We start from the raw sequence: 14098 nt of genomic DNA on the forward strand, positions 1-14098 counted from the left end.
CAGACGCTGGTAGGGCCATTTTGTTTGCTACTAGCACGGAGCTGCACAAACAAATCATTTAATGCAGTTAGTTCACGGAGGCTGCCAAAAAGCGCGAATAGAAGCATGCGACTTCAACGTTTCTCTTAAACACATGCAATTGAAGCAACACTGATCACTAGAGGGATGGTGAGGAAACACGTACATTCGTTTTGGTTATACTAATAATAGCAGCAGAAAGGAATGGAAAAGCAGTGCACGAAACGAGCGAGAAGATGATTAAAATTTTTGTTCCGTGTGCAAGCTACTTCTTTCCACACAACGTATTATGTTGCTTGTTGAAAATTTGTTACACATCTTAAAATGAAAGTTTCAGTTTAACTCTCACTAGAATACAATTGATTGGTCCTGAAAAGAACCGTTGCTTTTATTGTAATTTACGCGACAGTGTGAGCCAGTTTGATTTCTTTTGCGAGAAAGTTACGTACTTGGCGCACTATTTTGTATCCTCAAACAAACTGACCAAGTAGGCATCACTGGCTTCATTACGGCTGAGTTTTGTAAGCGTAGCTCGACTTTGAAGTAATACACAACCTTACGAACCAGACGCTGGAATGTTAGCCAGCGGATTAGTTGCTCCGTTGCCCTTTAGTTGGGGCGAAATACTGGCATGGCGACAGTTCCTGATCGGTAGTTGGTTGCGATGGGCCAGCAGTAGCTGGGGCACTTTTTCGGACCGTCATCATTGCCAACTGCTTTTCTCCGGTGGACTGGCTGCTTGCTAGTGCTTGAACGAATACGAATGATGAAAAAAAAATGCTCTTTCTTTCTTTCCACACATCGTATTTCTTATATAGCTTTCTGAAGATTATTTGTAATACACCATAAAATGTAAATTTCAGTTTAACTCTTATTAGAACACAATTAATTGGTCCTGTAAAGAACCGTTTATTGTTTTATTGCGGGAGCATAATTCAGACGCACTCCCCGCGGACACGGTGAGCCAGTTTAATGTATTTGGCCTGAAAGTTATGCGCTTGGCGCACTATTTTGCATCCTCGCACAAACCGACCAAGTAGGCATAGTTGGCTTCTCGGGGCATCATTACGACTGAGCTTTGTAAGCGTAGCTCGACTTTGCAGTCCTGTACAATCTCACGAACCAGACGCTGGAACGATAGCCTACAGATTAGTTGCTCTGTTGCCCTTTAGTTGGGGTGAAATTCTTGCAGGACGACAGTTCCTGATTGGTAGTTGGTTGCGATAGGTCACCAGTAGCTGGGGCACTTTTTCGGACCGTCGTCATTGCCAACTGCTTTCCTCCGATGGACTGGCTGCTTGCTAGTACTTGAACGAATACGAATGATGAGAAAAACCGACCGACAGATATTTATATAATCGTGCTAATATGCACTACTATCGCTTTCTCGCTCGTTCTCGTGCCGTGCATGAGCCATACATTTCCGTCCAGCTTCTAATGGCCTAACCAAAGGAATATGCCGTCTTTCCCCCACCAACTGCTCTCGTCAAGCAACCCAATACGAATAGTCATAGGAACAGTGGACCTATATATAAACTTTTCATTATTTTATTGTTCGGTTGGTCAACCATATTGACGGCTCTGTGCGGGATGGGCTGAAAATTTCCACTTTTCCGAGTCGTTTTCGAAAGATTTTTCAAAACACAATTTTTTGTTATTAGTGCATGTTATACATACTTCAAATTTTAATACAGCATAGAGGAACATATTTCCAACAAATCGGCCTAAAAATCAAATCATTCTGTTAAGTATGATAAACGTTATTAACGTTCAAAATCTGACGCGGCGCCGCAGCTGATATTTTGAAACGGGACCCCTATATTGAAAGCTTAAATGTATTCTACATTAAAACTTCGGTGCGTAGAGTGAACATTCCGCTGCGTAATGCAGCATACTGGGGAGTTCGCCCAACTCTTCCCAGGCTCCGTTCGCCATTGAGAATGTTTTAAACCCCCTCCACAATTTTACCCATAGCACTGGTCGCATGACACTATGGAATTGGGGTTCCCTGTTTGGTGTACTTTTACCACTGGAACAGGTAGTCCGTAGTGCAAAGAAAAACAAGTCAAATTTATGAAAATTTTGAATAACAATCTCCCCTTAAGACGTGCATTTTGTACCACTGTTGTACGTCATAAAGTCCCGGACGTTATGAGGCACATTATTTTGGGACGATATGACCAGGGACACCATAAAACATATTTATGTGAAATACACCTTGTCGACTAAAAGCAAAGCAAGCAAAATCGACTAACACTTTTACAAGATAATTTATTATACTGTTTTGTTCTCATTCGATTTGTTTCATCATGGATTATGCTATATTTGAACTACAATACAAAGAAGGCATGATTCTAATTCAGAATAGACACGAAACGATGTTATGCATTATTTACATTGGGGAAATAGTTTTGGATGAAATAGCAGTGTTGCCAAACTAAAACATAAACAAGTTTGCCGCTGAAACCGACACCGAATATGTGAGCATGTGTGAATGGTAAGCTTGCAAGTCCTACGGCGGAGATTGTGTTTGATTGAATTGAAAACATTAGAAATGCGTCTAATGCAAGAACATCAAAGTATTTATTTAGTAGATTGCAGAAATTCTTATTGTACATAGGACTATGTCTAGTGTATTCGATGCCACAACACAGATTAAACGTGCAACAACATTGGCAGAGTTTAAAGCACTATGTATATTACGCGTTAAATTTGATTTGTAGTCAGATTTTTACATTTTACTGTTTTCTGAAAAAAATATGTAAAATCATGACGACTGTATTTAGATGATGGATTTAAAAAAAAAACTTTTAGATGAGTATGACTAAAAAACATTAAACTTTTGAACAACGTCCACATTAGAGTGACAGGAAAAAATGACCCCTATCGGCCCACCTCTGAGTCGATTCCTAGTCCCACCAGGAGTACTTGCACCATATTTGAAGCAAATCGGACAAGTCTTACTACCGGACCAACGTGGCTGAAGTTTGTATGGAAATTTTCAACAATTTACATGGAGAAAACCCACCAGTTCGCATTTTCGCCGCTAAGTGGCACTGTATACATCGTATTATCACAGTAAGTGAAAATAAGAAAGATAATTTAATTGTCTGCAACTTTGTCGAAGACTGCTAGTCAATCCGGCTTTGTTAAAAGGAGTTATTAAACTTTTAACGAAGTGATGTCTGAGTCAGTTTTGCATGGGGCCTAACAGTGCATGGTTGTGTATCAGTACTCGATTCACACGAACTAAACATTTTTGTGAAATAATCGTTAGATTTAGCTCAATGGTATGTTTACAAGAATTATAGTAAATAATACGAGTCATGCTTTGGTTAGAAAATTTTAGTTCCTCCTGTTACCGCATAGAGGGCGCCAACACTAACTTTTCAACGGAGAGAAATAGAAATTTGGTGTCTTCTACAAAGTTATAGAGCAGGTATTTTTCAGTATTTCATCCGAACATCTTGATACTCTATCTCTCTTCTATGAAAAGCTAGTGGTGGCGCCCTCTATGCGGTCACAGGTAGAACTAAAATTTTCTAACCAAAACATAGCTCGTATTATTTAATACAAATATTGTTAACATACTATTCAGCTAAATCAAACCATTATTTCACAATAATGTATAGTTCGCGGGACTCGAGTACTGATACACAACCATGCACTGCTAGGCCCCATGCAAAACTGACTCAGACATCACTTCGTTAAAAGTTTAATAACTTCTTTTAACAAAGCCGGATTGACTAGCAGTCTTCGACAAAGTTGTAGACGATTAAATTATCTTTCTTATTTTCGTTTACAGTGATAATACGATGTATACAGTGCCACCTAGTGGTGAAAATACGAACTAGGGAGTTTTCTCCATGTAAATTGTTGAAAAATTCGATACAAACTTCAGGCACATGGGTCCGGTAGTAAGACTTGTCCGATTTGCTTCAAATATGGTGCAAGTACTCCTGGTGGGATTAGGAATCGACTCAGGGGTGGGCCGATTGAGTTTTCAAAAATTCATCATTTTTCTGGGCAGTCTAGTCCACATCCCGTATTTTTGCTCAAAGTGAGCTCCCGTATGAAACCTATAACATATTCTAAACAATGATTTTGTATAATACAATGCTGGGGAAATAATGGACAAGCCGACATGCAAGGGCGTAGACAAAATTATAGCGCCTGCTTGTAAGGATGTCAACGAACTTTTTCTCTCCATTCCTCCATTCCATTACGATGGGAAAAAGAAATCACAATACTTCCGTGATAAACAACTGTTCGCCTCCATTAGGGAAAAGTGTTCACAAATCGTGAATAAACAGCTTTCATTGTTTCATTGTCGCGTATCTTTCTCTACGCATCGAAAGCTTTCTTTGTTCCATAATTATTTTGTCGTAAAGAAAAAAAATTCCATACTTTCTCATTCCAGCTCTCCTGTAGCAGCCGACGGAACTAATGGGGAAGATGTCACAACCGTAACGAGCAACTCGACGCAAACACCGAGTGACCTCAGCCCACCAAACATATCCAGTGATGACATGCTGCCACAGGCTTACCACCAGAATCCTGGCCACTGCATAGCGTCATTTTCCGCCATCAGCCGCATGCGGCACAACGCTCAGGTCAGCCAAATCCTTTCTCTTGTCCCTAAAACCTGAAACAAGCTCGAAACAGTTGGAAACGTGCAAATTGCAGGTGTTGAAAATAACATTTCAACTGTTGACTAAACACCTGTACCGTGAATGCACATGTTGCACCACACACAAGCACTGATTTATTCATATCCAATTTCCATTTGAACTTTTCACTCGTTCCATGCTGGCTTGCGCTCAATTCTATCCGAAAAACACATCGCAGCTCTGTGACGTAACGCTGGAAGTCGGAGGTGAAACCATAAATGCACATAAGGTCATACTGGCGTCCGTTTCACCCTATTTCTATGCTATGTTTAACGGTAAGTATTCCCACCTGTACGCACCAACAAAAAGCTCCTTCGCAAACCTTCCCAGCAAACGTGCTTGCATTGCCAAATGGTATGTACTTCATGGCAGGTGGTCAATATTCAGCTGCTTTCGACGCCAGCGAAAATTGAAGCAAATCCAATATCGTTCTGATTCTGATGCGGCAAAAGGGGAGCAAAACCAATATCGAAATGAACAAGGAATCAAATTACGATTTCAGATGTCGTCGATTTTAGTCGTGTTCCTGGCCATTGCTAGTGTTGTGCATAGTGTGCTGCAAATACTTCTGACAAGCATAATCTAAATTAAGTAGTCAACTTTTCCCGAGCCAAGATAATGATCGAAATGGACAAAATGTCAAAATTCACATTGTCTCAAGGCAAAATGTACTGAACCACTATTTTATGATGATTTTTTTCCATATTTTGGATTAATAATTCAGAATTGAGAATTGTCCACCAGATACCCGAGATGTTCCAGTCTATCCGGGGATATTATATATTCCGCTTGGATGAATTTATAAATAGATAGCAATGTTGCTCAAAATAAGCTAGTAATAAAACGACAGAAAACAATATTTGATTATTTATTTTAAAAAATATTTTCAGAAATAGAATGTCCACCTTAAGCAAAATTGCGGCTATTCCACCTAAAGAAAAATTACGAATTTATCCCGAAAGAAACGCAGCGTGATTTTAATTTTTTTTATGACACCAGAATCGTAAGAGAAAGCCAGAAAACATGACCAATTTCTTATAATTTGGAATCATTGTGGGCCGTCGAAGCAAAAACACATTGTCACAGGGTGTTTTTTAGCATTTTTTTATTGGCGATATGTTTATGACTGAGTTGGAAATCAACCATTTCTTTTAATTTGTTCGATTTTCTTTACATTTTTATCATGCCTAAAATATAAGCTTGAACAACGCACAGTGGCGGATTTCCCTAAAAACCTGGCCAAAAGTCGAAAATGGTTTTGATTGATCTGCAAAGGTGTATACCATGGTTTTTTGGGGCGCAGATTACGATTTTGATGTCAGATTTTCAAAATTCAAAATGGCACATGCAAAATGGCCGACATTTTAATAAAAAAATAAGTAAATTTTCACGAATGAAGATTTAATGGCTCCAGTGTATGCCAATAACGTTTATAATGTATCGAATTTTAAATAGTGTGTAGCTAAATGATAGAATTTGTTAATTTGCATGCATTAAGAGGGTAATAGTATTTTTCTAATATACAGAAAATAAGCCGATTCTGTGATGAAATGCATGGAGTGAAAATTGACAACAAGTTTGCATGCAAGTTGCAATAACTAAAAATAAATATGAGAAAAATACGAAATTAAGTGAAATTCACTAAGATTGATAGTTTTATTTAAATTAAATTTGACCGAGGATTTGTCCAAAGTACATTATTATACGATGAAACATTTAAATTCTTGCGTTATACTTGGTCAGAACATACTAGTACTGCTTCCTGTTATAGTTTTGAGCAACCACGTTTTATTGTCATGCTTGCTGACATGCTACGACTGTTAACCTTCTCACAAACAAATTCGACAAACTGGAGTGTACGCCAAAGTGAGCTCTTTGGCCAAAGTAATCCAAGTATTCTTTTGCACTACTCTACTCTTTTCGCTTGTAGTATCCAGTCATATATTCCACCTTTAGATTTGTTTTGTTTTGCATGATCAAAGGTCATAGTTCCCCGATAACGTTTAATCATGGCATCCATAATCGATTTTTGATATTTGGAACCTTTGGCGATTACTTCTGTTGACCTCGTTGGATTTCAATATGAACGACCAAAATTATTTACGTCTTTTGCGTTCCACTTTTGATAACTTTTGAACATGTTTATGAATCTCGATGAAATTTTCACCACTAAATACACAATTCTTTCTGATCAAAATGCAGTATTGTGCGACTCGCTATGACAACCGGAGGTGCAGTAGTAATTAAAAGTACGAGTCCAAATTTTAATCTAAAAATCTTATGATCCATCTCCGTCTCCACTTAATCAAAGATTACTCATAAACGGGCAAATTCGGGCAAGAATTCTATTATGTTCCAAATAGAGAATCGTTCAAGGAACACAAATTGCCTTAAAACGTAGTGAACATACGTGGACAAAAAAAGTATTTCAATAATTTAGCAAAAGTGTCTGTTGAAACCGTCTGCTACAAAAGCGTGAAAGTTATTGACATTTTCTATAGACAAACAAAATAATATGTTTTGACATCAGTACATATAATTAAAATACATACCGTCAGCATAACTTTCCATTATTACACATTTGAAACCGACACTTTTATCAAGCTACACTTGAATAATACTGATATTTCGGGCGCTCGATGAAAAATATGAGCAAAGCGCGATGGTTTAAACTGTTTGGATGTGTCAACACCTCAAATATGAAAATTTTTGAGTGTTTCACTTAAAATAGCATGCGGCAGCACCATCTGAAGGACTTTCATGTACTAGACCCCAAAGCACTACCATGCAATTTTCGACTTTTGGCCAGGTTTCTAGCCAAATCCGCCACTGTGCAACGTCTTCAAATTTTGAAATCTTCAATCAAATCGGTCAAGCCAACTTTCTTTCCAATTGTAGCTAGCTTCAACTTTTCAGGTGAAGCTCATTTTTGGTATATGGGGTATTAAATGAACAAAACTTCCTATTCAGAGTGATGAACAGCCAGATGAGATCCTGGAAAACCTAATTCCTCCCAATAAGGTGACAGTGATTTGTACACGAATGACATCCTGAGCCCATTCTTTCGTCATACGACCGTTGCAACCATCGATTTATTAAAGCCTATGTTCGATAGACAAATCCTCTAGAAAAACGGTAATGCAGGTTGGCTTTGACGTCCTTGGAATTTTTTTCATTGTGCTCCAATTGTCTTTGGAAAAATTATTAAAATAAAAGTGATTTTTAAAACATAGTCGCGGTGGACATTTATCTGAATATATTTCAAAACATTAAATTGCAACAAAAATAGTTGTCAACGATATTTTAAGCATTCGAAAATTATTGAAAAAATGAAAATTTATTGAAAATTTGGAAAACGAATTGACTTTACAATGTTGCTGTCTTTGGTTTTGGGTATGAACAATTTTTCTGATTAAACAGAATAATTTACAAAACATTAATAGTGCCAAACAAGAATTGCTTCTCACGTTTCGTTTGGAAAACTTTACCCTTCTTATGATTTCTACCATCGCATATGAGTTGACAAAAACATTTCTTTCAATTTTTGGATCCCCATCCCTACAGATGACATGCTAGAAAGGAATCGAGATGTTGTCACTCTGCATGATATCGATCCATCATCGTTGAAGCAACTCATCGACTATGCGTACAGCGGGGAAATAACCATCACCGAGGAAAACGTGCAGGTAAATCAAACTCAAATACCTACCCAATAAATATAAGGTGTCCCAGTATGTTTAAGCACATGAAGTTAGTGCCGTGACATTATTTTTGTGTATTATGCGATTATTTGATTTTATGCAATATGCATCCTTATTATATATGACGCAACTGGTAATCTTTGCGTCATGGCCAGTATAACCTAAATCTTGCAAAAGAAGTTTGCTTTCGATAGATGACGTTCAAACAGCTAACCATGACTGGTCGAGCAAAAAGGATATTCCCATCCTTTTTCTAAGTCAATTGGAAAATGGGGAAAGACGGGTTTCCCTTTGTTATCCTGAAAAGGGATATCGAAGATTTGATTACTCCGCTTCTTCACATCATTCGAGCATTTATTGCTAGAGGAGTTGCTCCATCTTGCTGGAAATACATGAACATGTACCCTTTCCATAAATAGGGGAATAATTACTGTGGAATAAATTCATTGAGTGCTGTCTCAAGATTGTTTGAGCTGGCGATTATGGAACCTTTTCAGACTCACTGACTGTAAGCAGTACCTAAGTGACGATAAACACGGCTTTTTGTCTGGATGGTCAACTGCGTAACCTGCTGTGTTTAACATCGTACATAACAGAGAGTATTGTACATCGTGCTCAAACCGACGTTATTCACTTCGACTTATCTGCCGTTTTCGATAAAATAACCTCACACCTCACAGACTGAGAGATAGCGGTTGTCATATTAAATGGTCAGACTCCCACTTTCACTTCTACGCCAGGAATACCTCAAGCAAGCCACTTGAGACTGTTGATGTTACTGCTATACTACAATGATATCAGAACTAGATTTGAAGACTCCACGGTTGTCCTAAGCGGATGATCTCAAGATTTTTCATCTAACTCCTTCAATTGCGGATTGCAGATTTCTCCAACAGCAGCTTCATGCCTTTGCTGAAGTGTTCGTATATATCATTTCCACAGAAGAAGGTTTCGATTTATTTTTCCTACCATCTACTAGAAACACATTGAACGCGTCAGTCACGTGAAGGATGTGGAAGTGATTCTGGATTCCAAACTTACGTTTAAACAACACGTCTCCCATGCATTTGGTAAAGCGTCTCGAGCACGGGAATGGAAGCTCTTGAAATGAAGAATTCTCGACAAACATATGATTAGGGCTCAAAAACCAACTGTCAAAATTCACTTTGGGAGGAAATTACAGACGAACCGTTAATCGCCCAGCACTGCCATTGATAGCAAGCAAAAGAGAAAAGTTTTCTCTTTCGTTGACACATTGCTTCAGCGGACACCCAAATTATGTGCACCACTGACGGTCATAAACTGTTCTGGTGGTTTTGTTGCCAGCTCGATCCGTACTAGATAGAAACGATACGGCATGACTCGATCTTTAGGTGTTTGCCATCAAGTTAAAATATTGGACAATAAAATGAATTAAATTGTTGTTTTCCTTCTATAGATTTATTTAACACGGCTCTATGCGTTAGCACAATTGAACCGTTAATCTTTTAAGTTTTTACAATAAGCAAAACTAAAAAAATACTAAGAATGCCTGTCTGTCCGATCTTGTTGACGCAGTTTGCTGTTGTGTGTTGAGATCCTGTTCCTTGGCGGTGATTAGTTGCCTTATCCGGCGCAGCTTGGTGGTCATTCAGTCTGCCTTCTCTCGCGTTATCGGTCAGATCTATGTCATCATAAGTACTGCTTTCTTGCTGTTCACGGTCAAGGTTCATCTTGTTCTGTCGGGTCGCTGTTGTAAATCCGTCTTCATCGATATTTGCTTCTTTATTGATGATGCTAGTTGTTTGGTTTGGAAGCGGTTGCCATGGTCGTTGTCCCTGCATTATTAGTTAATTAGGTTGTTGTTTTTGGTTTATCTGTAAGTGTCGGTGACTGTAGTAGATGAGTTTTGACTAGTTGCTTCGGCACATGTTTTTCCGTAGTGGGCTGTCTGATTACAGAATTGGCATCTAACGGTCTGCCCGGGATATGTGATCAGCGTTGTTTGGTTATAGGTTACGCCATCCTTCGGTGATGTTCATTAGATAATCATGTAAGAAGGTAGTGTATCCTCACAATACGAACGCCGTTGGGAATACCAATGAAAAAAATTCTCCACACGTTATACGTTATAGATTCCACTTCTCCGTATTGCGACATAATTCGTTTGATGCAATTTTCCTTACTGCGCAGTGCCAGATCATGGATATAAACGTCCACCATGTCATTTTCCATATATACGTGGATATTCATTCGGGGACCTCGTGTTGCATGTTGTTCTTCGCAAAAAAGTTTTCTGCCTGTGCCAAATTTCTAAATTAATCAAAACTGACGTTATGTCCCGATCAGAATGAATTAACAAGATTATAACAGAACACATTTTTTGTAACATATTGTGTTATAAATTAGGTCTCGTTAGTAGTTAAAATAACAGAAATTTATAACAAGTAATAATGCGAGTTATAGTTTTGAAATATTTCTGTTATGTGTTTCTGATCGGGGTAGCTTAGAGTTTCCCGGTTACTTAGCTTTTTGTCTTCTGCAGCGCAGGATTCAGGATCAATGTCAATGAGTTTCATCGTCGCACAATGCTTAGGGTGGAAGTTTTCCGTGACTTAACTTTTTGTCGGCTCCGACAGCATAAGTCATTAAATTGACTTTACGCTTGTCCGGACATGCCGCAAACTCAGGTGATTCGCATTTTATGCCAAAAGATCCTGACTCCTGCGCTGCAGAAGACAAAAAACTAAGTAACCGGGAAACTCTAAGCATGTTCATTGACCCTGATCCACGCTTTTCTAAACTTTCTTACTTCAAATCCTTGCTCTCCCTTGAGTACTATGGCTCTTAATATTTGAAAAATACTTCACCTTCCAGTCCCTTGCTAATTATATGTCGTTACAATATAAAAAATATGGATAACGGAAACGTAGAAGTCAAATTACAGGAGAAGTAGAATCCATTACGGAGGACACGTGGGGAAACTTGCTCAAAGACGAAAACTTTCTTAGCAACACGCGAATCGAGGGAAAGCGCAGCGAAGATTTATTATTTACATTCGATCAATTCATTGATTCCGCGTGATTCATTTCCACTCAGCCTATTCTACTTTAAATATTGCCTGAAACTTGGTTGTTCAGTATCGGGCAGGGTTTCCTACCGCACACAATAAAAAGTGTTTGCAATTTTTCAAGGTTGAGATTGTTCCATAAATATTTAAAACAGTTCCAGATATTAGTTCGGTTTTCGGTCGCAGTTTTCTGTTTTCTTTCTTCAGATCTTCTTAAATAAGTTTAATCGGATTCGAACGCCTACTACAAATAAAATGACCTGAAGAAGGTTTGGTTCAATATGTAACATTTGACGTTGATTGGTTATACTTAAACTGTACGAAAGAAATATATTTGATTTATTAATAGGGGAAAGTGGGCCAATTCGGACCGCAAGCTGTTTCTCAGCTATGGTAATATAATGAAAAGTGTATATACCATTTGCCATTTAGATCTGTTCTATCGCACAAAATTTTGCGTTCCTCAGTTTTCGTGTGCGTGCGCTAGGGGTGAATGTTGTTTCGGAGCGCTCTTTTTGAAAAATGTGAAAGCCGACAAACAAGATTTGTGTTGGCAATAACAATTAATTAAATCAAGTGCATTATAGTGATTCTGGATCTGCCGGAAAATATCTTTTATTTAGTATCTTGTTTTGGGCGAGACTATCAAGCGTTTTTTTAAAATCGGTTTGTGAATAATAATGGTCCAATTCGGACCTTTTGTCGTTTATGCGATCTGATACGCGATCGCGAAAAACCGTTTGAGAGGAAAGTGTGCGCAGTCGGTTGAGCATTTAGGAAAACATATGTTTTTACAAATCGGTTAACAGATTTCGACGTCATAGCTCATAACCTATTTTAGGTAATTTGGCCCAGCTCTTACTTTTAATTTACTACAACGTTTTATATATCAAAGAGAACTTTTTATTTCACAATTCGAAATTTTGTGAAAATCAAATAACTTAGGCCAAAATACCGCTGACCAAAATAGCAATTCATTTCTATTGTAAAAAATCGATAAGAAATGGGTGGTCCGAATTGGAACAGGGTTGGGGTAATTCGGATCTTTCCAGTGGCGTTGCCAGGGGGGGGGGGGTTTGGGGGTTAACCCCCCCCCCCCAAAAACCAAAATTAATTGGATTGAAAAAAAATTGATGCTGACAAATTTAATTTAATATTCCACAAAATATTTTTGGAAAAATATTCTCTGATCACTACATTGAGAACTGTGTTAAAAGCGTCATGAAAACTTTTGGAAAATTATGGGAAGGGGATCTTGTAACTTATCTCTTAGCCAAAATCCCATAGTTGTCAAATTACTGCAAAGTAAAATAAAATAACTGTCTGAATTATTATGAGCTCATTTTTGGAAAGATGCTTCAAAATATGGATTAGAGACAATTTTTCGAATGGGAATCTAAATTTGAATAGGTTGATTGCATATAAAACATAAGCTTGTTTACCGAAAACTTACATACATTTCAACATTTGCTGAAAATATATTTTTTTAGATTGTGTAGAGTTCAAACAACAATTCAATATGGTTAACAACAAGAATAACATTTCAGAAACTAGTTGAAAGCTGATGTAATTTTGTCTCTAGCAGGTCAGGATCGGTTTTATGAGCATTAGATTTTTGTTGTATTATCAACTATATGAATAGCCTCTTAGCAGGATGCAATGAATGGCGTACTAAAATTTTGTGTGCTACGTACTAGTACTGCAAGTTGTAAGGTTGACTAATAAAGAAAAGTAAAATTAATGCTCGATAAATTTTTAACGGTCACGATCACATTCATTCGAAACTGCCAAATTTCGATGTTAAGTAACATTGAAGAATTTTAAAACGTAAAACTGTTCATCTGCTTATAGAATAATTTTGACGGTTAATCCTCCTAGAAGTAATTATAGACAAGAATTACTCTTCAACCAAATTTGGGTCGAGACTTAATGTCTCCAGCAAAGTTTTCGAAAGTGCTATTTCAAACAACTTTGTCAAAGACATAAATATCCCACATATTCAGAGTATCGAAATATAGTAGTAGAAAACCTTTACAACAAGCTATTCTGAAATTACTGTATTTGATAAATCTCTTCTGCGGTAATTAAATAATAAATTCACATTGCGTTCAAGGTGCCTTTGAAGCTTACAAAAAAAATAAGGGAACTGGATATAAAACAAATAATTCCCAGATATTAAAAGGACTCAAAAACACAAAGAGTGATTCCATTTTCAGGAGCTAGCATCAATTCGGCGCAAGCTTAGTCCGCCCACCAAGTTAGTGTCGGATTCTGATGAGATGAAGTCGAAACACAAGTTTCAGTTCCATCCATCCATAATTTAGTTATAGGTTTTGTGTTCTCAACTCCCAATGATTGTTTCAAACAATTTTATCCGTAGCGCAGAAAAAAATAGTTTTCACCTAAATTTTTCTTCACTAAGAAGAAATATAGCAGGCCCAGTCCATTTAAATCCCTATATGTTGAATTTATGTAGCCCTCATATTTTCAACAAAATTGTTTGAAATGACATTATCAAAAACTTTGCTGAAGGCACCATGTCTCTTAATATTTTTGAAAAATTAATTCACCATAATTACCTCTATGAGAGTTAATCACTAAAATTTCTATATCAAAGCAGGCGCTGTTTTATGTTGATAACTTCCCGAAGTTGTCAAACC

General features: G+C 37.6%; 1 protein-coding gene across 6 annotated transcripts in view; it reads left to right on the top strand.

The window, feature by feature from the left end:
* LOC131681428 (kelch-like protein 17) overlaps positions 1 to 14098 on the top strand; it is a 75334-nt gene that overhangs the window by 44463 nt on the left and 16773 nt on the right. For all 6 annotated transcript variants that reach the window (XM_058962211.1, XM_058962210.1, XM_058962212.1 and 3 more), the window contains exons 3-5: positions 4439 to 4631; positions 4867 to 4963; positions 8253 to 8374. In XM_058962211.1, coding sequence (XP_058818194.1) covers positions 4439 to 4631; positions 4867 to 4963; positions 8253 to 8374 — 412 coding nt within the window. The remainder of the gene's footprint in view (positions 1 to 4438; positions 4632 to 4866; positions 4964 to 8252; positions 8375 to 14098) is intronic.

This window comes from Topomyia yanbarensis, chromosome 2 (assembly GCF_030247195.1).
Source record: "Topomyia yanbarensis strain Yona2022 chromosome 2, ASM3024719v1, whole genome shotgun sequence".
NCBI lineage: Eukaryota > Metazoa > Arthropoda > Insecta > Diptera > Culicidae > Topomyia > Topomyia yanbarensis.